The sequence below is a fragment of the Orcinus orca genome, chromosome 16, assembly GCF_937001465.1.
Source record: "Orcinus orca chromosome 16, mOrcOrc1.1, whole genome shotgun sequence".
NCBI lineage: Eukaryota > Metazoa > Chordata > Mammalia > Artiodactyla > Delphinidae > Orcinus > Orcinus orca.
The window spans coordinates 79,464,300-79,485,709 of NC_064574.1; the positions used below are offsets into that span (position 1 = coordinate 79,464,300).

At 59.4% G+C, this 21,410-nt stretch overlaps 2 protein-coding genes and 1 long non-coding RNA gene across 3 annotated transcripts in view; 2 read left to right on the forward strand and 1 right to left on the reverse strand.

Annotated features, from left to right (window-relative positions):
- Positions 1-9,875, forward strand: part of SRRM3 (serine/arginine repetitive matrix 3) — a 32,966-nt gene extending 23,091 nt beyond the window's left edge. Inside the window, exons 11-14 of the mRNA XM_004268816.4 lie at positions 6,730-7,100; positions 7,625-7,849; positions 7,930-8,067; positions 9,662-9,875. Coding sequence (XP_004268864.1) covers positions 6,730-7,100; positions 7,625-7,849; positions 7,930-8,067; positions 9,662-9,875 — 948 coding nt within the window. The remainder of the gene's footprint in view (positions 1-6,729; positions 7,101-7,624; positions 7,850-7,929; positions 8,068-9,661) is intronic.
- On the reverse strand, positions 9,349-17,613 carry LOC125961502 (uncharacterized). The gene is made up of 3 exons (XR_007472290.1): positions 14,977-17,613; positions 14,516-14,675; positions 9,349-13,954 (listed from the first exon to the last, which is right to left on the reverse strand). It is a non-coding gene; the product is annotated as an uncharacterized LOC125961502 (long non-coding RNA).
- Positions 17,614-19,257: 1,644 nt separating this feature from the next.
- On the forward strand, positions 19,258-20,933 carry HSPB1 (heat shock protein family B (small) member 1). The gene is made up of 3 exons (XM_004268817.4): positions 19,258-19,777; positions 20,465-20,528; positions 20,619-20,933. Exons 1-3 carry the CDS (start codon positions 19,426-19,428, stop codon positions 20,806-20,808), a joined length of 606 nt encoding a protein of 201 aa, XP_004268865.1. The 5' UTR covers positions 19,258-19,425; the 3' UTR covers positions 20,809-20,933.
- Positions 20,934-21,410: the final 477 nt, after the last annotated feature.

Sequence of the window (21,410 nt, forward strand, 5' to 3'; positions counted from 1 at the left end):
AGAAAAAGTCCATCCTGGGCTTGAGACTGAGGCCAGCAGGGTGCTAGCTCCCAACACATCTCTTAGATGTCCCATCCCAGGCCAGGGCTGAGCCCCAAAGGGATTTCTGGGTTCTGCTGCTTACTGCTGTCTGTGGCTCAGAGAGGTCAAGTGACAAGCTCAAGGTCACACAGCTTTTTAGAGGTAGATCCCAAGATGTGGGAGAGTTGTCAATAGAAAACACACTCCAGGAGCCCTGAGCAAGGGGAGGAGGACGCGGGAGGTGGCTGCTGGTTGTCTCAGCTCCTAGGTTCCCCCTGAGGACCCCGCCAGATGTCAAGGGCACGCTCCCAACTCTCCTGGTTCTACGCAATTGCTGCCTCAGCGACCCAGGGAGCCCTGCGCCCTCACAGTTCACACACTACGTAGGGAAATAAATAGTGAGGCACAGAGAGGAAAGGGAGTGGCTCAAAGTCACACAACATGGGACGGAAGAGTAAGATGACCTCACAGGACAAGTCCTTCCATCCGGTCTCACCTGCCTCCCCCCACCCCCAAGAACACAGACTGGTGCTAGCTTGGCCCTCCCAGCACATAGGCCAGAAAGGCTGTGCAGGGTTTGCACCTGCCTGGCTGCGCCTGCCCCTGGCATCTGAAGTGTTGAAGGAATCCTCGTTGTTTGGTGAGGATGGCGGAGGAGGTTCCCGAGCAAGGCCCCCGGGCTCTCTGGTGGCTGCCTTGGGCTCAAATCTCATCACTTAATGGGGAGCCTAGAATGACCCCAAGAAGAGGTGCCCGTGACTCTCCCTGACCTGCCTCATCTCAGCCTCCCTGCTCCCGACCCCCAGGAAAGAGCAGTGACCACGGCTGCGGTGGGGCAGTCAGGATAGGAAGGGGCATCTTGGCATTTCTTCCAGGATGAAGCCAGAAGACAGGAAGGATACATTTTGCTAAAATGATGCTGAAGCCGGGGGGGGGGGGGGGGGGGGGGCGGGGAGTTGACTTGAGGCTGAGCCAATCCTCCAAATTCGATCTGCGGTTGCCTTCCCTTTTAAATGCGTGATTCCCTTTCACCCCATCTGTCCAGTCTGATAGCCCTTGTTTAAACAGCTTTTCTCTCTTCTGTCTGGGTCCACCTTCCCCTCTGTCTTCCTGCCTCTCTCTTTGTTTCCTTCTGCCTCTGTTTCTTTGTTTCTCTGTCTGTCTGTCTCTCTCCCCGTGTCTCTCTGTCTCTTCCTGGCCATCTCTCTCCCCTGACTTGGGCCTCTCGCCCCCTGCTGCCAGCCCCTCCTTCACCCATGCTGTGGTTCTGTTTCCATCAGCTGCTTCCTGCATGCCCTCTGGAGGTTTTCTGTTGTTTGAAGGTTAAGGAAAGGTTGGCTCTTGGAGCCTGTGGGTTTTAAAAAAAAAAAAGAAGCAAACAGAAATGGCTGGGCAGGAGCCCCCTCCCATTCTGGGGACCAGACCGAAAGCCGTATGGCTGCCCCGTGCTGATTCAGAGGGGGAGCGCAGCTTAGAGACACTGTCTTACCCCGATTCTGCATTCCCAATGCGGAGACCTTCTTTTCTTTTTTATTATTGCATTCCCGTCCCTGACCACTGAGAAGGTAGGTATCCCGGCTCCGCTGTGCGCCGCTCCCATCTCCAGATAAGCCCCGCCACTGCTTGGTTTGAATGTGATTTTCTTTCTCTCTCAATCTCTCAATCTCGCTCTGGTTGGTTTTCTCCCCCTCCCTTTTTCTTTCTTTATTTTAATGACTACTCATTTGTAACTTGCATTTTCTCCAAATGAGCTACAAAGCTGTGTTTCCTGGTTTGTCGTTTAGTTTTCTTGACTTTTCCTGACAACTTTTCTGGTTCATTCTTTCCCCCCTTTCCCACCTTCCCCTTCTCCTTCTTCCTCTCCATCCCCGCCCCCATCCCCCAAGCCTCCCTCACGCCCTCTCTTTCTCATTTTGTTGTCCGAATGCATTTCTGTGTGGTTTAGCATTCCGAGTTTGTGTTCCCTTCCTGAGCTGTATGCTGCGGTGAAGCCAGTTTGATTTCTATTGTCTGGAGTAGCCGCTAAGCCCCTCACCCTCACGCCTGCCAGTCCCCTGGGCCACCTTGGGCAATAAGTGATGGTGAAAGGGCCTGTGCTGGGCCTCTTGGCCTCCAGATCTTGGAAGAAGTTCTGGCTGAGGTCAGGCCTGAGGAAAGAGCTCTGTCCCCCCCTCCAGGGCCTGCTGGGCTCCCACGGTCCTGCCCTGGTGGCAGGTGCAGCAGCTGGCACCAGGACTGAACCTCACCGCTCCATCTTTTGGGCGTAATGGTAGTTGAACTTCAGGGGTGATGTGAGCTGGCTAGGAACAGGTACTGGATGTAGATGACCTACTTAGCAAAGTCTCTGTGGGGGCAACTTGAGAGATGGAGGGGATGCTCAGCTCTCCCACCCCCCTGCCTGGACCACAACCCAACCCAGTCAGGGGCTCCCTCAGTCCCCCAGCATCCTTCCATCTTCCAAATGTGGGCTAAATGTGGTCCCTCAGTGCAGATGATCCGGAAGGGACAGTCAGTAGGGGCCAGGGGCCCTCAGGATGTTGATGGAGAACCAGGCCTGGATCCTGAGACTTGTGACCCCCAGCCCGGTGCTCATCCAGCCACACTGAGGGTATACATGAGGAGTAGGTCCTCAGGGGCCCCATCTCCCCATCCTTGCCCTTTAAACTGTTCCCTGTCCCACCTGGGAGCCGCTGCAGAAGTTTGACACCCCAACCCTCGTGAGGCCTCGGTGGGCCTCCATCCTCAGCTTTGAAAAGAAAAGGCCTGGCTATTCATCCTCTCCTCCCCCCATGCTGGCCCCAGGGGCAGGTCCCAGGGAGCTCACCCACCAGAGCATCCCTCATCCCTGGGTGGTGCTGGAGGGCAGACAAGGACATCGTTCAGGGAGGGAGAAAGTGCCGCTGGTCTGACGGAGGAGACTCCGTCCCAGCCTGATGCGGGAGTGGAGGCCTTGCCTTCGAGGAGTACCTGATGTGACCAGGGCCCCCGAAATAGGATTTTCAGATGCTGAGTTAGAGGGGGTAGCTGTTCCAGATGCTCACTTGTTCTTGTCCTTAAGGACACCAGGACTGGGCAAGCACCCTGTCCCTTGCTACTCTTACCTTTCCCCTCAAAAATGTCTTACAGAAGCAAAAGATGTCAGGTAGCAGGTGGTACCAAGGAGCAGAGGGGCTCCTGGGAGCAGGGCTCAGAGGCAGGCGAGGTCCTTCATTCACGCACTCACTCATTCATTCATACATGCACACACTAGGCCAGCACATGCTGGCACTCCTCCGTACCAGACCCCATCTTGGTGTCCATGCCAGGGGAGAAGCAGGCAGGCCTGGGTTCACAGCCCCCACCTGTCAGGCTGGAGGACTGATGAAGATCACTCAGAACGATGAGAGGGAAGAGCTGAACCGTGGATGGGGAGCTCCCGCTGGCCACGGTAGCCCCAGCCCTGGCACAGCCTGGCAGAGTCCATACTAGGGGAAGGAACAAGGGTCTGTGGGATCATAGAGGAGAGCACCCGACTCAGGGTGAGGATCAGGAGAGGCTTCCTGGAGGTGGTGACCTCTTGCTAGGGTTGGGGGGCGATAGGCATTAGCCAGGGGAAAGAGGCAAGAGGGACAAGAGTCACAGAGAGCAGGCTTCTGGGGATGTTTGGAGGTCCCTGGCCACCACAGTCCTGTCCGTCCATGAAGTTCCGTGGTGTCTGGACTCGGATCTCCCTCAATTCCTGGGAAGAATGAGACCCAAGCTGGGGAAGAGGCTCACCCTCTGGCAGGATCACGGCGACTCTTTCTCCAGGGCTTCTGGAGGGATGGGTGGATAAGGGTGAGATTGGCTCTAGAAGTCTCCCCAGGGAGGTGCTATCTGCCACCCTACCCAACATAGCCTTCCTCCCACCCTCCTCCATCCTGGCACTTGGGAGATACCCATGGGGCCCCAGGCCTTCCTGCCCTGCTCTGACCCTGTTCATCTGTAAGGGGACCATGAGTAAGAGTTGTCCTCTGAAAAGAACCTCTCAGCCCCTATACAGGCCCACCTAGCAGAGACCCAGCTATCCCCCACTTTACCAATGGGGAAACTGAGGTTCCCAGAGTTGGTCACTTCCTTAAGGTTTCACAGCAAACTTATATCAGAGCTAATCCCAGGGTGTTCCACTTTGCCAGTTACTATCATCTGGGGCTCTAACAGCCATTTGGCTTGAAGGAGATGAGAGGGAAGTAGGGAAGAGCTTGGACTTCAAGACATGCTAGGCAGGAAGCATCCGGCTCAGCACAGGGAGTCTGGCCCGGGGGCTTGGGTCTCAGTGCTTAGGATCCTGGAGGTTTCTTTCTCATTTGCCTCCTCTGGAGGGAAAAGGATGCTGGATGACAGAACCTAGTTCTGGGGGCTTGGGCGCTGTGAGGCACTGGCCACCTGCTGGGGTGGAGGGGGTTATGTGTTAGGGAAGACAAGTGTCTCCTGGCCTACTGAGAATGGACTGCCATTTCAGAGGGGCCGTGGCGGAACAGCCCAGCGTCCGTCTCTCCTAGCAGAGGTGAGCTGGTGATCAGGAAGGTCAGAGTGCTCAAGGGACACCTTGGTACCCAGTGATATCCATTCTGCCTGCCTATGTCTGCCCCTGCCCTAAACAGAGGGCTCTCCCAGGTCTTCATGGCCCATTTGGCTCTGGACAGCTGCTCTCCCTGCTATGGCTGGTGTTCATTGGCTGCTGCGGCCACCAATCATGAGCTAGCTGTGCCCTGCCCCAGAGGGAGCTGACTTCTTCGTCTAGGGATTCAGGCTTAGCACAGAGAGGTCTTAACACCACCTCCCCACCCCCTCCAGGAAGCACCCAGGGCCATGCCAAGGAAGCCACACTCCTTCCTGTCCCTGGCAGCAAGGTGCCCTGAGGCGTGGCAGCTGGTTTTGCTCTCTCCTCCAGAAGAGCTTGACCCAGACCCTGCCCCTTTCCTAGGACTCCCTGGTTTGGCCCTGGCCCTTGCGAGGGCATTTCTTCCTCAGCAGACCGCACTGAGGCCCTACTAGATGCCAAGTTCTGTGATAAAAACTGAGGTTACAAAGCTGAACCCAACACCACATTGGCCCTGGAGGTGCTCCAAGTCAAGTTGGTGCTGGTGATTGGGGGCTGGGGAGGGATGGGGGACAGACTTACAGACAGACAAGTGCAATCAACTGTTACTGGATGGAAGCCTAAGGACAGGAGGAAGGGTCAGTTCTGTGGAGGGTGGGGGATGGAGAGGGTGGTCAGGGAATCCTGGAATATTTGCTCTGGAAGGGACATCCCGAAGCAAAGCCTGACCGTCTCATTTTGTGGATGGGGAAACTAAGGCCCAGACTAGGGAAGTAACTTGGCCAGGGTCACTCAGTGAGATTGTGGCAGGCTCTCAGACCCCTGCTTCCCAGCCAGGGCCCTTTTGATGGTACCAGGTGCCCTTTCTGGTTTTCTGTAGCCCGATGCTTGTGTCCTGACTCCACTTTTGGAAAAACATTCGACATCTCTATCCAGTGGTCACCCAAGAGGTACCTGCTCAGGCCCGAGGAGCCGGACGCTGCTAACCCTTCCTCCAGAGGCAGCACGGCCTCCTCTTGGCCTAGAATGGGGTGGTTGCGTTTTTCTCTCTCTCTCTCTCTGTCTCTTGCATTTTTGTGAATCTAATGATGAACTTACGCTACCACGCTTTTCCCTTCTCTTACACACCTTACCTACTAAAGGAGGAAGTGCCCCTTTATTGGTAAGTGGACGTTAACCAAGAGGGACTTAAACAATCAGAACTTAAAAGAAAAAAAAAAGAAAAAGAAAGAAAAAGAAAAGAGAGAAACAGAAAGACAGTCGGGTGCTACTGACAGCTCCACAGATCTCTGCAGGGCCGGAAAACAAAGAAAGAAAAAATGTTAACAGAAAAATGTCAGTTCCCCAGGAGTTCAGACATTGTTTTTGATTTCGGTATCTAATGACATTTGTGGATTTTGTTTTTTATTTCGTTTTTCCTCCCTTTCTTCGGTTCAGTTTTGAGTTCAGTTGTCCCGCCTCGCCCCCACCCCCATCTGTGTGCCGTGTGCCCCCTCCATCCCCTCACCCACGCCCCAAGCGCTGGGCGGCCTGGCCTGGTGGGCTGGCCCTGGCCCGGCCTCCCGGTGCCCGCCCTCTCTCTTCTCTCTGCCGGGATCCTCCGTCCCGTCGAGGGGGGGGCAATGCCAGCCCCCGTGCCCGTCCTGGATTCCCCCTCCCTGACAGCCCACCCCCACCCCCACCGCTCCGTCCCTCTTGTGTTTTGCATGCCGAGAACCTTGCATGAGCTGCACTGTTGAGGCCAGAAGGTGGACACTCAGGAGAGGCAGAGGCAGGGCAGGCGCGGGGAACCGTGTGTGCGATGCTCCGGGACTGGCAGCCCCCGGCCTGGGCCCGGTGAAAGCCCCCTCTCCTTCTCTCCCCCCACCCCGCCCGCCCGCTCTCTCCCCCTCGGCCTCTTGCTCCTTCTCTGGATCTGTCCTCTCTCTCTGTCTCTCCTCCTTTCCTGTCTCCGCTCTGTCTCTCTGCTTCTCTAACCTCTCCCCGTCTCTTTCCTCTCGGCTCTGCCTCTGCCTCTCCCCCTCTGGATTCTCCGTCTCCTCTGTCTCTCCGTCTCTGCCCGCTTCTGTCGCCCTCTCCGTCCCCTCTCCACCCCCTACGTCCCCTCTCCACCCCCTACGTGCCCTCTCTGCCTCTCTCCCCGTCAGAAGCCCAGCTCGCCCTCGCCCAGGGCCCGCGACCAGGCGGAGGCCGGCGTAGCCACGCCGCCCGCGCGGGGGAAGGAGAGCCCGAGCCCGCGCTCGGCGCCGTCGTCGCAGGGCAGAGGAGGCCGCGCGGCCGGCGGGGCAGCCAGGCGGCGGCGGCGGCGGAGGCGGCGGCGGAGGCGGAGGCGGCGGCGCTCCCGGTCCTCGGCGTCCGCGCCCCGCCGCAGGGGCCGCCGGCGCTCCCGGCCCGCGCCGCCCCGGGGCTCGTCGCGCTCGCTCAGCAGGGCCCGCTCCAGCAGCGACTCGGGAGGCGACGCCCCCGGCCCCGGGCCCGAGCCCGGCTCCGAGCGAGGTCACGGCGGGCACGGGAAACGGTGAGCGGGCTCGGCCCCTGGGACCCGCACCGGGCTCCCCTCCCCGCCCCCTCGCCCCACCGAGCCCTCTCCCCTCCCCGGTCATACCCCCTCCCCGCGCACTGAGCGCCCCACCACTGACCCCTCTCCCCGCAGCGGACCTGTCCACCCGCCCCCGCGCTAAGATCCAGATCCTCCTCCCACAACAGAGCACCCTCCTCCCGTACTCGCCCCCCACCCCCATGATCACTCTTTCTCGACAGCACGGAACAGCTTCTTCCTCACTGATTCCTCTCCCCGCACCAGAGCCCCCTTCTCTCCTCCGGGAACCTCTCCCCGACCGCCAACACAACCACCGCTTCGTCCGCACTAACCCCATAGAACCCCTTCCCCTCCTGAGTCCTTTCCCCCCCAGGGCTTCCACTCACTCTCTCCCTAAGTGAGCCCCCTTCCCTGTCACCGGGCCCCCCTCCGCCCGCTCCTCCCCTGCCCGGGGCCCACTGTCTCCCAGCTGAGCCCCCCCTGTCGCCGTGCCCCTCCTCCAGGGCCAAGGAGCGGCCCCCGCGCGCCCGGCCCGCCAGCACCTCCCCGTCCCCGGGTGCGCACGGCAGGCACGGCGGCCCGGAGGGGAAGAGCTCGTCGCGCAGCCCGGGCCCGCACCCTCGCTCGTGGAGCTCCAGCCGCTCGCCCTCCAAATCCCGCTCGCGCTCCGCGGAGAAGAGGACCCGCAGCCCCAGCCGCTCGCCGTCGCCCAAGAAAACCGTGGGCCGGTAAGTGCGGGCCCAGGGGTGGCGGCGGGACCGGCCGGGGCTGCCGGGCCGCGTCGCTCATCTCGGGCCGGGCCCCGCAGGGACAAGGACGGCGAGGGCCGCGCGAGGCACGCCGAGGCCGAGGCCGCCCGCGCCCGGCGCCGCTCCCGCAGCTACTCGCCCATCCGCAAGCGGCGCCGGGACTCACCCAGCTTCATGGAGCCGCGGCGCATCACCAGGTACGGAGGGGCCGGGGCCGGGCCACGAGGACCTTGGGGGTCCTCGACCAACCGCACCTGGTGCGGGGAGGGGAGGGCGCCGAAGGAGAGAAGGTGAGGGTTGGGAGAGGGAAGAGGGCGCTCAGGCTAGGACTGAGGTGCTGGGGAGGGGTTGGGACCCGAGAGGCAGAGGTGCAGGCTCACTTGCGGGGAGGGAGGCCTCCAGAAGGGAAGCGTCCTGAGGGCCATGGAGGGGAGGGGCTCGGTTCTGGGGTCTGGGTACAGCAGCAGGCAAGCAGTTCAGCTCTGGAAGATTCCAGCCATCCCTCTTGGAGCCCCTCCCTCCTCCTTCCCTCCCCACATTCATCTCCTGGCAATGATGTGTCCTTTTCTCCTTCATCTCAAGGTCCAGCCTGCTGAGTGGCCTGTGGCCAGCCTGGGGGCCGGGTGGACCCCCTCTCCACAGGCTGCAGGGGAGATGCCCATGTGAGCTGACTGGCTCTGTTCGGCTGTCTGTCTGCCTCTCCTTTTCTCACTAAGCTCTCTGCTCACTTCCCAGTCCCCTGGGGAATTTGGAGGAGGGGGCACCGGCAGTCTGGTCTCTGGGGTAGCTGTGAGGGGAATCTGTCCCTCCCACTTTGCCCACACAGTCTGCCGGGACTGGAGGGTCTGGGCCTGGGTCTCCAGGTGAGATGATGGTCTGCATTTGTGGAAATCACCCTGCAGCCCTAGATCCCCGACATGGGGTAGAGGGCCACAGGCAAAATTCTGAGCCCAGCTCTGCCCTGGCCTTGCTGGGCAGCCATGGGAGATCAGCGTGCCTCTCCGGGCCTCAGTTCTCACATCAGAGCTAGAGGCCAGGCTGCCAGGCTTGGGACACACCCCCCCCCACCAGATACCCCCATAAGCAGGGGGTCCTAAGACAGCCTTCACACCTTCCACCTGGCACCCCCTTCAGCCCCTCCCAGGCTGCCTCCTCCTCCCACTAACAGACACCTGTTTTCTTCCTCAGAATTAACCCCACGCAATGGGGCACTGTCGCCCCCTTAACTCTGTTTTCTTTTCTCTGGGTCACAGTCTCCTGGCTTCAAACTAACTCTGGGCCAGCGGGAGGTAGCTGAGTAAGGAGTGGGGGCCGGCAGGCCTGGGCCAGGGCCTTGGGCATGGGCAGCAGTGGCCAGGGGGCTCCTTTTGTGCCCTCTGAGTGACCTGAGAACCAATATCCTCCGTCCTGTGGGGAACAAAGAAGCAGGAATGGGCCATATTCACAAACCCTCCCGTGCACAGAAGCCACTGCTTAGCTTGGCTTAAAAGTTGCATTTACTCAACAGATTTTTATTGAGCACCTACTCCGGTCAAGCAGAGACTTGGTCCCCTTTCCCTGCAGACAAGTGAGGAAAAACAAAGTGATCAACATGAAATTGGACCACTGCATGTCCAGTCTTGCTGGGGCAGGGGTGGAGGTGGGGAGAATTCCAAGGTCAAGGCTCAGGGGAAACTGAGGCAGGGAAGCCCTGGCCACTGCTGGGGAGGGGCTCAGGGCCTGAGTGAGGGCCCAGGACTGGCACAGATCAGGGCCTTGGCTGGCCTGTAATCAGCTCTTCCCTCCCGGCAGTGCCCGAAAGCGTCCCATCCCCTACTACCGGCCCAGCCCCTCGTCCTCCTCCAGCTGCCTGAGCAGCGACTACTCAAGCCGGAGCCCCAGCCCTGGCCACAGCCATGGAAGCTACAGCAGCCGCAGTCGGACCCGCAGCCGCACTCGCAGCCCTTCCAGGACCCCCAGTCCCAGCTACCACAGCCGGAGCAGCTCAGAGAGCGGGGGCTTCTGAGCCCAGCAGACCCAGTTTCGTGCCCCCTGGCACAGGGAGAGGCGAGGGGTCAGGACCCGGGAGCTGCAGGGGGCCTGCACCCCACTGCTACAAGGAGGTCCCGGGTCCACGGAAGACCTTGAGGGCAGGGGCCCTGAAGACAAAGAGGATCTGGATTCTGCTGCTTCTAGGGGGCCCCCGCCCTCACCTCCCGCTCGCCCACCACGGCCAGGGAACAAGAGCCGTTTCGAACACAGGGACCACCCTGCCCCGCTTCCTGCTTGAGGCCAGCTCGCCAGGCTGGGGACCTCAGCTCAGTGGACCCAGGGACACCTTTGACGGTGCCAGACCTGGGAGCCTCCCCTGCCACTCCACAGGACCCTCAGCTCCTCTCTACCCCTGGGCGGACACGGAGATGGGACAGCAAGCCGGAGCTAAGTTAGACAGGAGGAAGAATGGCCTGACCTTGGTGCACCACCATCCAGGCTGAGGAACCACTTCCTTCGAGCCGGCTGCAGGAGGACCCTGGCTGAGGGTTGGAGGCTGGCCCCAGAGCCTCCCCAGATGCCTCCCCTGGCCCAGGAGTGCCCAGACTGGGTGGGCCCCTAAGCCCCAGCCTGAGGGTCCAGGGAGCTCACCCTTGGTCGCACCTCTCCAGCCCAGGCTCTCCCTTCCAGCCCTCGCCCCGTGCCCTGGGCCGAGGCCACACCAGCCAGGCCTTCTGCATGACGAGAGGTGGGATATACAGACCACAGCTGCATCTGACCCTGAGATCAAAAGGGGTTCGGGTCAGGAGGTGGAAGGGAGAAGCGGTAGACGGAGGAGGAGCCTGTGAGGGGAAGAGCAATGCAGTCGGCTGACTGAGCGGCCTCGGGGAGCCCCGGTGTGCCCAGTGGCTGGGACCTGGGCCGGATGGCAGCAGGCCTAGGGTGACGTGCCCTTTGGGGCTGCCCAAGGGAGCAGGGAGCCAAAGGGAGCACTTCCTCCTCCTCTTCCAGAGAGGGGCGCTACACCCCTTCAAAGAAAGGGTAGAATCTAGACGGAGGGCCTTGGCCTGGGGCATGGACGGGGAAGCAGCGGCCCCCAGCCCTCTACTGCTGCTCCCAGCCCCCTCCTCCTGGGGCCCTCAGGGATCTCACGAAGTCTTCCTTGGCCCAACAGGGCAGATGCCCTGGGCTCCGGTGGGGGGAGGGGTCTGGGGTCTGGTCCGGGTTCCCCCTCTCTGTTTCCCCCTCCTTCTCCGCGGTGCGGATAAAAATTGGACTCTAATAAAACACTTGGTGCCCGGATGGCAGGTGGTGAGACCAGGCCTCTGTGGATTTGGGTACCTGGGGAGTGTGGGGAAGGCAGAGGGTCCTGGGGTCCTTGCCTCTGAGAAATGAGAGGGACTCAGACTCCAAGGGACCAGGACCCAGCACGTCCACCTCGCGTCTCCACGCGTGAGCCTGTGGAGCCTGCAGCTTGGTGGGGAGAAAAACAGGGACCCAGAAAGGCCTTCTCCCTAGCCGGGAGGCCCTGTGGGCTTTGCATACCCCCATTCCACCCGACGCCCAGACACCCGGCCTTGCTTCAGTAGTGAACAGGGGATAGGACAGGCCCACGTGCAGGACCTTCCATAGCGGTGGAGTGTTCAGAACTGCTGGAACACAGCGCAGAGCAACGCCGGCTGTGAATCCAGGCTCCACGCGGGACTGTGAGGAAGCCGAAAGGGGATGTTGTCCTAAGAGTGCCCGGCACAGGGCCTGCCATAGAGCGAGTCATAAGTGGCCACTTAAAAGAAAACACCGTGTGTCCAGCCCCGGATGGGTGCTGGGATGGGGATTGGAAAGGGAGAGCTTGGCGTGGTTTTTACTTTTTAATAGCTATTCACACTGTATTTCTTTCTTTCTTTTTTTTTTTTTTGCGGTACGCGGGCCTCTCACTGTTGTGGCCTCTCCCGTTGCGGAGCACAGGCTCCGGACGCGTAGGCTCAGCGGCCATGGCTCACGGGCCCAGCCGCTCTGCGGCATGTGGGATCTTCCCGGACCGGGGCACGAACCCGTGTCCCCTGCATGGACAGGCGGACTCTCAACCACTGCGCCACCAGGGAAGCCCTGGATTTCTTTCTTTTATAGAGACCTAAACAAATGCACACACTCTCCTCTTCCTCCTCTCCTCATCTTCCTTCTCCTTTTCTTTTAGTGGTAGATTTTAACCTTGCTTTGAATCAGCTGCTCTTTGGGAATCTGATGGAAGTTGGGAACACTTTCCTTGAAATAATGTGCACACGCCCACCATCTGCAGGCAACTTCAGACCTCACAGGCACTCTGCAATCCTTTAGGGCTCCACAGGTCAAGAACCCTGACCCACCTCTACTGAGAGGGCAGTGGACATGGCCACGGCTCTGGGCTGCATGTGCCACGACACAGGAGATGTCCTTGGTCTGTTCTGGGCTGCAGAGTGGGGGTGCCGTGCTCTGAAGGCTAGGGCTGTGTCAGCACATGACCTCTCTCTACTTTCTATTCCCTCAGACCGGAAGGGGCACCTGAGGAGGCCTTTGGCCGGTGGCTCTGTTTCTGATCTGAGGAAGCTGGTCAAAGAACTGTCAGTGATCTCTTTAATGCTTTGCACAGGTTCAGCAAAACTAGGCCTCAGGCTGGGAGTTCCCTGGCGGTCCAGTGGTTAAGACTTCACGCTTCCGATGCAGGTGGCACGGGTTCGATCCCTGGTCGGGGAACTAAGATCCTGCATGCCATGTGGCACGGCCAAAAAAAAAAAAACCAGCTGGGTAAGGGTTGGGGCTCCAGGGAAAGCAGGCTTGGCCCTGCTCTGGAGACGCCGCCTCTTGGAGGGGGTGGGGGCATGAAACACACCCCAAGGTGGGCATGGAAGTTCAGCCTGTTTCACACAAGCCCAAAGCTGCCCCTTCCCCTTCCCCCCTTCTATTCCCTCACTGCCCAGCTGGACCGCCTTCCTCATCTGCACCCCACAGCCAGGCTGCAACCAGGTGACCAGGCAGTGCCACTTCCTTTTCTGCCCCACCCCCGCTCCTGGCCTCTAACCACGACCCCTCCTAGGCCCACCTCCTCACCAGCTGGCCTGCCTGGGTCTGGCCCACTCCAGTCCATCCCACCATATCCACAATTCAAATCTGACCATTCCCTCCCTCTTTCCATACATGCTTACTCAACACCTACTATATGCCATGCCCAGTTCCTGGCTCTGAGGACACAGTATTGAATTAAGGAAACAGAACTCCCCACCATAAGGATCCCATGACCATGTCCACCAGCTCGTAGCACTTGGAAGGCCTTCCGAACGGCGAACGGCTCCACCTGGAATTGCCATCCTCTCCCGCCGCCAGCCTCCAACCTCCGCTCCCATCACTGTCCTTGACTCCAGCGGACCCTCCTCCCTGGGCCCCCCTCGGCCCCAAGGCATGCCCTCTCCACCTCCACAGGTTCCTGAGAGCTCGTGGTTCCAGGCCCAGCTCAGCTGCCCCCTACTTCTAGGAGCCTTCCCGATCCCCAGCTGCAGTGGCCACTCCCGCCTCTGGATTTCTCCAGCCCTAGGTCTGTTCCTGTCTTTAGGGTATCGAGCTCTTGATCCAGTTATTTGTTGGCGGGTCTCTCTCTCCCTGAATCTGTGAGCTTCTGGAGCCCAGGCCATGCCTTCTTATCTCTGCATTCCCCGAACAGGCACCCTTGAGATGTTTGTTGAATGAGTGAAGGAGTGAACGAGGCAACTACGGCGTGAGGGGTTCCAGCAACCGTGGGGGAGGGTGGAGACCAAAGGCATGGTGGCAGCAGGAAGACCCTAGAGGGCGACAGAGAGAGAGGAAAAAAAACTGCTGGCTGGCGGCGCGCCAGAAGGGATACAAAACAGGCCTGGACAGAGAGGAGAGATCCCCGGGGGAGGACCCGTGGCAGCCTGGAAGCCCGAAGCTCTTGTCTTCAGCACCTCCCTGGCTACTTGGTGCCCGTCCCGCCGAGAAGGACAGGGAGGGTACCAGGCCCCTGTCCCTCCCGCAGACGGAGGGTTCAGACTGAACTCTTCTGCTCTTACCTTGGGAAAAGGGAAAAACACTGGAAGGCAGGCAGGAAAACAGGAAATTCCAATTCTATGTCGGGTAACAAGAGGGGGAGACGGGGGCAGGGGTGGGGGAACCTTAGCAAGATGTGGCATTTGGGGTGTAGGACGTCCTCTCCTCACCTCTCTCTCTGCACTTGGGGCCTCAGGGGCCCCTCCATCCTTCCCCTCCCCGCACACACAGCAGCCAGGAGGCTGGACAAGGCTTGCCTGGGTCCTGGCAAATTCGCCCCCTTTTCTTAATCCGTTTCCTACAGCCCCAGACCCACGGTAGCAAGTCACAAATGCACATGCCCAATTTGGGCGTCCCAGCTGACTACCCCCCTCCCCTGCCTCTCTGAGGTGCTCTTGGAAGCCCCCTGGCCTACTCCCCCGACCCTCCCACCTCCGCCTCTCTCAGCTGAGGGCATACTCAGCAAACCGGCTTATCACCAGGCGCTACCCTTCCTTTGCCAAGCCCCCCTCCACCTGAGAAAGGCTCTCAGGACACCCAGCACAGGAGGGTGCTCCAGCCACAGGGCCTCCCGCCTCCACGGCCACCGCAGGGGTTGCCCCATCTCCACGCCCTCCCTCATCCTCTGCGTCCACTCACCATATACACATCCCTGGGTGGGATGGGGGGTCGTGGGGGATGGGGGAGAGTAGAGAGTGGAGGAGAAACTGTTGATTCGCCAGCGCTGGAAGGAGCCTTCGAGAACATCCAGTTCGATGGTCTCATCGTACAGATGAAGAAAATGAGTCACGGAGGCCGGCTGTTGGCCAAGGTCACAGAGTTAGAGACGTAGGCGTCCCCAGACTCCCAAGCTGGACAGATTCTTTCTACTGGACAGCAGGGTGGGAGGGGTAGGAGGATGGATCCCCAGCCCTCCCGCCCGGCCCCTCCTTGGCACCCCTCCAGCAGTGATGGAGGCAAGGTGACCCCAAGGCCCGCCAGAAGCCGAACGCCTAGGAGATGGGTTTTCGGAAATGGACTCCCGGAGGGGCAGTGTCTAGACACTTCCAGAAGGACCCAGAGCCGCCCCGCCCCCATGCGCCCTCTTTACGGCTGCCCACATTCTTAGTTCCCAGCAGGCCCAGCGGCTGGCGCTTCATCAGCTGTCGGGCCTCTCCCGGGAGCTCGGGCAGCTGCCTGAACGCTCTCGCACTTTCTGAGGCTGGGCCAGGGAGGGAAGGGCTGCGGCAGCTGGAGTTGGCAAAAGCCTGCCAAGGGAGTGGCCAGTGTGGCCAAGTGCTCAGGCGAGGGCCAGGCCAGGAAGCTGGGAGGCTGTTCTCGGAGCTGCGGCAGAGTAACCCAGACGCTGGGGCTAGGGATAGGGGACGGGCCCCTCTGATTAAGGAATCCCTGCAGTGTCCCCCTGCTCCCCACCCCCTTGGCTTCTGGGAAATCCCTGCAGGTGGAGTTGTCCTCTTAATCCCAGAAAAACTACCCCCGGGAGCTCAGTACCCTAGAGGAAGGGTGCTTGGTCAGGGCTGGAAGTGAACCCAGAGAGGCTAGCCCAACCCTCCCCGTCCCACAGGTAACCCTGGGCTGCACACCTCACCCTGGGCCTGCAAGCCACAGCCCACGGCCCTCCCTGGACTGCCTGGGAAGTCTCCCCCCTGCCGGATAGAGAGGCAGGAGGCCTGGGTTCCAATCCCTCCATCCTTCACCAGCTTTGTGACCTTGGGGCAGTTGTGACTCTCAGTTTTCTCATCTCCAGGATGGGACTCTGATAAGATACCTGAACGTGCTATAAAGCACATATCAACCAGGTAATTCTCATTAATCTAAGTCTCAATATCCAAAATTAAAGGCCTTCTTTCCTTAATAACAATGAACACTTCTGAGCACCAGGCGCTTCACAGGAGTTACCGTGTTACAGATTCACCGCAGCCCTGCAAGATGGGTGTGTTAAAAAAAAAAAAAAGATGGGTGTGTTATTAGCTACGTCTTGCAGATGGGGACGTGCCAGCTCAGAGAGGTCACCAGGCCAGCAGCAGGTTCAAGCCCAGCCTTGTCTGACTCCAAAACCCAGTTTCTCCTCCACCCCTACCCGTGCTTACTACCACCCAGAGCTACCCAGTTCCCCTCCCTTATGATTGGCAGCTCTGATCTGAGAGTCCCTTGAGAAGTGACCCATTGAAGATGGATGCGGGGAATTCCCTGGCAGTCCAGTGGTTAGAACTCCACACTTTTGTTGTAGCAAAAATAGAAATTAGACTTTTCTGCTAAACTGGAAAATAAGGAAACAATGAACAGGCTGGGGAAACAACATAAACAGGCCTGAAAGAGTTAAGCAATCTTGGTTATTCTTTAGCTGTTACTACTAACAAACACTTGTAGCTGGACTTGTCCTTCACAAAGTTGATTACTCTCTGACTCCATACAGATGAGCCTTTGCACCTGGCGTTTCTTCTCCCCCTACACTCCCCTGTAGCACTCTTCATTTCAGAAAGAAGGTCATGGGCCCATAACTTCAGGGACATCAGACCCGGTTGCTGAGCTACCTGATGCCAACTTTGGCCATGAATTTGCAGAAGAAAAGAAATGCAAGACCTCCACTACTTTTGATCCTTATCATATACCCCGGACTGCGAGCCCCACATATAAAATCTTCTCCGATTCCCCAAGAAGGAGGCACAGTTCTTGAGGCGTTAGTCTACTGTGTCTTCCCTTTGCCTGGCAAAGAAAATAAAAAGCCTCTCTATTTCTTATCTTCCAATTCTCTGTCTCCATATTTTTATCCAGCATTGGTGCCGAGGGAGCCAGATTTGGCAATACTTTCACTGCAGAGGGCCCAGGGTTCAATCCCTGGTTGGGGAACTAAGATCCCACGAGGCCCCCAGGCGTGATTAAAAAAAAAAAAAAAAAAAAAAGATGGATGTGAATTCTCAGTTCTGCTGCCTCCACCTCCATGGGCTGGGTGCTGGGGGTGGAGCCCTGGGTTGCACAACTTCCCCAAGCCGGGGCAACAGGGATGGATCCTCCCCACCTTGGTTTCAGGCAAAATGAAGGGAGCTCTGAAGGTAGCTTCTGTCTACAAGGTGCTGGCGGCCAGGCAGGCAGCCCCCACCCAGAGCATGGCTGGGCCACACTTGAAGGCACCCATGATTATATTTGACAGCTCCTGCTAGGGTGGGGCACCTGGGCTCCAGTCTGGGCCAAGGTGGGCAGGCAGGGACGGATGAGGGCCCTCCCTGGCTCCTGACCTCACCCTGACTTTAAGAGCTGGGGATAGGTGGGGTTGGGAGTGCCAGGGCGTGAAGGCCTGGGGCTTCCTGAAGCTGAGACCCTTTGGGGGCAGCGAGTAGCTCCCCATGGAGACTGGGCTCCTGACGTGATCCAGCAAGAGGGGTGGGGCAGAGGGCAGGCACCCTGTCTGCCTCCTCTCCTTGGCCCATGAGAGCCCCAGGTGCTTAGAGGCCTTTCCAGAGGCAACCTCAGATCTGTGGCCCAACCCCAGCTCTTTCCCGATGGGGAGCAGGTGGGTAAGAAAGAAAGACATCTAGGAGTGCTCTCCTGAAGAGGAAATTGAGGCTCAGAGAGGGCATGAGACTTGTTGCTACCCCAGCTCATTTTTCTAAATTAATTAACTTATTTATTTTTGGCTGCGTTAGGCCTTTGTTGCTGTGCGCAGGCTTTCTCTAGTTGAGGCGAGTGGAGGCTACTCTTCCTTGCGGTGCGCGGGCTTCTCACTGCGGTGGCTTCTCTTGCTGCGGAACACGGGCTCTAGGCACGCGGTCTGCAGTAGTTGCAGCACGCGGGCTCAGTGGCTGTGGCTCACGGGCTCTAGAGCGCAGGCTCAGTAGTTGCAGCGCGTGGGCTTAGTTGTTCCACGGCACGTGGGATCTTCCAGGACCGGGGATCAAACCCACGTCCCCTGCATCGGCAGGTGGATTCTTAACCACTGCGCCACCAGGGAAGCCCTACCCCAGCTCAATGAGGTGAGTGGACTGGAGTCTGGCTTTCAGCCCCTCAGGTGTCCTGGGCGGGGCAGGGCAAGTCCTGCGTGGAACTGGCAGGAGTACAGCCTCAGCCCGGCCCCAGGAGAGGGGCAGCAAACAGAGTGGGTCTCGGAAGCAGAGGAAGTAAGGGACTCCAAGGTGGGAGCCCCATGAGGGTAAGAGCCCTGAGCACTAGAGAGGCAAGAGCCTTACTCTGCTAGTGTCTTACAGGAGGCCGTAGGCCAGTCACCTATTCTCTCTGAACCTCAGTTTCCCCATCTAAAAAGGAGGGATAAAAAGACAGAAGTCAGGAGAAGGAAGGCTGGACTGGGGTCCTGCCAATGAAGGCAGGAGAGAGAGGGAACGTTAGGATTACGGCAGGACCGTAGGGGCAGCATCCTCTCCCAGAGGTGGGAGCGAGGCGCGGATCCCATAGGTGGTCAGATAGGAGGTGGGGAAGGCTTCAGGCTTCAAGCAAGTTTGAAGGAGCTGTACTACCTGGAGCCCCCTCTCCCTTTGTGCTGTGGGAATATTAAACAAAAGGGGCTTTGAGATCATAATCTGCAAAGAGGAAAAGGAGGGGCCTTGGCCCAAATCACACAAAAAATCAGTGGCAAAACCCCTATGAGATTCAAGGTTGCTGCATTTCAAGTTCCCTGTCCAGAGCTCCTCGAGAAAAACAGATATAATGGGGAGTTTTGACAGTAACCTTTCTCCTGACCCCCCTCAGCACGGGGCCTCAGGGTTCGTGATCTGGGTCTGCCCCACTGGGAAGTCAAGGGGAAAACGGCCAAACCTACACACGCCACAGCCTCTGCGACAGGGAGACATACACGCTCTCTTTCCTCTCCCCTCTTTCAACTCCAAGGAGCTAATAATAACAATAATTCATTATCATGTACCAGGTCCTGGACTAAAATGTTTACTTGCATTAAGTGGCTGAATCCTCACACCAACCCAGTGATGGAAGCATTTTCATCATCATCATGATCATCATCCCCATTTTCCTGATGGGTAAACTGAGTCACAAAGACTCTCATTTGCACAAGTTCATCCAGGGAGTGGCAGGACCTGGATGTGAACTCAGGCGGTCTGGCTCCCGAGCCCACACTCCTAACCATGCTGCTTCTTAAGACATTATTTCAGACACCCTGGGGTCCAAATCCCGGCTCTGCCAATTCCTAGCTGTGTGGCCTGGGACAAGCAGCCTGACCTCTCTCTCGGCTTTATCCTCCTAGACTGTCCACAGATCGCGGCCTAGCGCTTTAGCACCCAGGCCTGCGAGCGTCCGGCAGTGAGTACTGCACCAGCATCGGGGCTCCAGTCATTTGTTTACTCAAGCAAGAGAAGGTTCCAGATGTGGGTAGGGCCTTCCTCGCCCCGCCCCGCGCCCCGGTATGCAGTGGGGGGAATGCAGGGGGAGGGGCTGCTCCGGCCCGTCACTGCCATTAATAGCGACCTGAAACACGCCTGCTAAAAATACCCAGCTGGAGGCCCTTTAAAAGCGCTGCTGGGGCTGGCGCCCGACACTTCTCGCACTACTCCGAACCTCAGCCAGCCGCGCCCAGACCAGCCAGCATGACCGAGCGCCGAGTGCCCTTCTCGCTCCTGCGGGGCCCCAGCTGGGACCCTTTCCGCGATTGGTACCCGGCCCACAGCCGCCTCTTCGACCAGGCCTTCGGGATGCCCCGGCTGCCCGAGGAGTGGTCGCAGTGGCTGAGCCACAGCGGATGGCCGGGCTACGTACGCCCTCTGTCCGCCGCCGCGATCGAGGGTCCCGCCTACAGCCGCGCGCTCAGCCGGCAGCTCAGCAGCGGCTTCTCGGAGATCCAGCAGACTGCCGACCGCTGGCGCGTGTCCTTGGACGTCAACCACTTCGCCCCCGAGGAGCTGACGGTCAAGACCAAGGACGGCGTGGTGGAGATCACTGGTGAGCCCCCCCGGGGACTGGGGCGCCGGCCTCCGGCCTCTCGCCGGTCCTGGGGAGGAGCCCTGGTCAGGGACCTGGGTTGAAATGCGGGGCGGGGGGCGGCGGGGCGGGGGCTGGAAAGTGAAAGCTTAGCCGAGGACCCGGGGGCAGAGCCCGGGGCGCGGGGCGGGCCTCCTTGCCCTGCCCCTGGCCTGTATACACTCCTCTGGAGTTGGGGGGTGCTGATAGCTCCTAATGGATCTTTTAGCCCTAAAAAGTCTACGCTAAGAGAAGAAACGCCCCCTTCCAGCGGAGACCCCCCCACGGCCCCAGCCCCACCCCCAAGGGACCAGGTCTCCCCGCCCCCACCCGCGCGCCTACCCACCTCGGCCGGCGGTTGGTATGAAGAGGGCGTCGCCGCCCGCCCCACGCCGTCTCCGCCCCTAGCCCGTGTCCGCGGAGGGGGCGTGTGCGCGTGCCCGGCGCTGCGGCCCCCCTCACCGCTCCCAAAGCCCCTGAACCGAACTTTCCAGAAGCTTCTGAGATCCCGGGACGGCCTGGGGCACACAAATCCCTTAGTCAGTCTTGCCTGCCCTGAGTCCTGGCCGCCAGGTGGGACGCGTTTGGATGTGCGCCAGCTGGAGAGGCCGCCCCTCCCTGCCTCCTCTGACCTCCTACCCGCCCCCCCGCCACTCCCCTCTTCCTCAGGCAAGCACGAAGAGCGACAGGACGAGCACGGCTACATTTCCCGGTGCTTCACTCGAAAATACACGTGAGTCTTGGCTCCAGAGCTGGGGGGACGGGAGCAGGGCGCAGGGACACACAAGTGTGTAATGCTTCTCCTCCCTTTCTGCGTGTCCAGGCTGCCCCCCGGTGTGGACCCCACCCAGGTCTCCTCCTCCCTGTCCCCCGAGGGCACGCTCACAGTGGAGGCCCCGTTGCCCAAGCCAGCCACCCAGTCGGCAGAGATCACCATCCCTGTCACCTTCGAGGCGCGTGCCCAGCTTGGGGGCCCAGAAGCTGGGAAGTCTGAACAGCCTGGAAACAAGTAAAGGCCCTAGCCTAGTTGCCCACTCCACAGTAGCCATCACTGACCGTCCCCACCCACCAAACCTCTGTACTCTTTTGATATCTTTACCTTCTGTTTTTCTCAAATAAAGTTCGAAACAACTGCCTGCCCCTGCCTCGGACCCTGGTGTGTTTGTGGAGACATAGGGGTTGTTGGTGGTTCACACGTTCATCACCTTTGCTGAGGGCCTGCTGTGTGCCAAGACGCACGCTGGGCCCTGTGGGTACAGTGGTATCCATCACAGGGCACAGCCCTGCCCTCCAGTCCCTTGTTTAGTAAGAGAGAAACAGTCATTGTTTACGGCAATTAAAACCCCCAGGGCTGGGCTTCCCTGGTGGCGCAGTGGTTAAGAATCCACCTGCCAATGCAGGAGACATGAGTCCGAGCTCTGGTCTGGGAAGATCCCACATGCTGCGGAGCAACTAAGCTCGTGCGCCACAACTACTGAGCCTGCGCTGTAGAACCCGCTCGCTGCAACTAGAGAAAAGCCCGCACATCAAAGGCCCGATGCAGACAAAAATAAATAAATAAATTCATGAAAAAAACAAACAAATCCAGGGCCAGGTGTGGGATCAGGGGAAACAA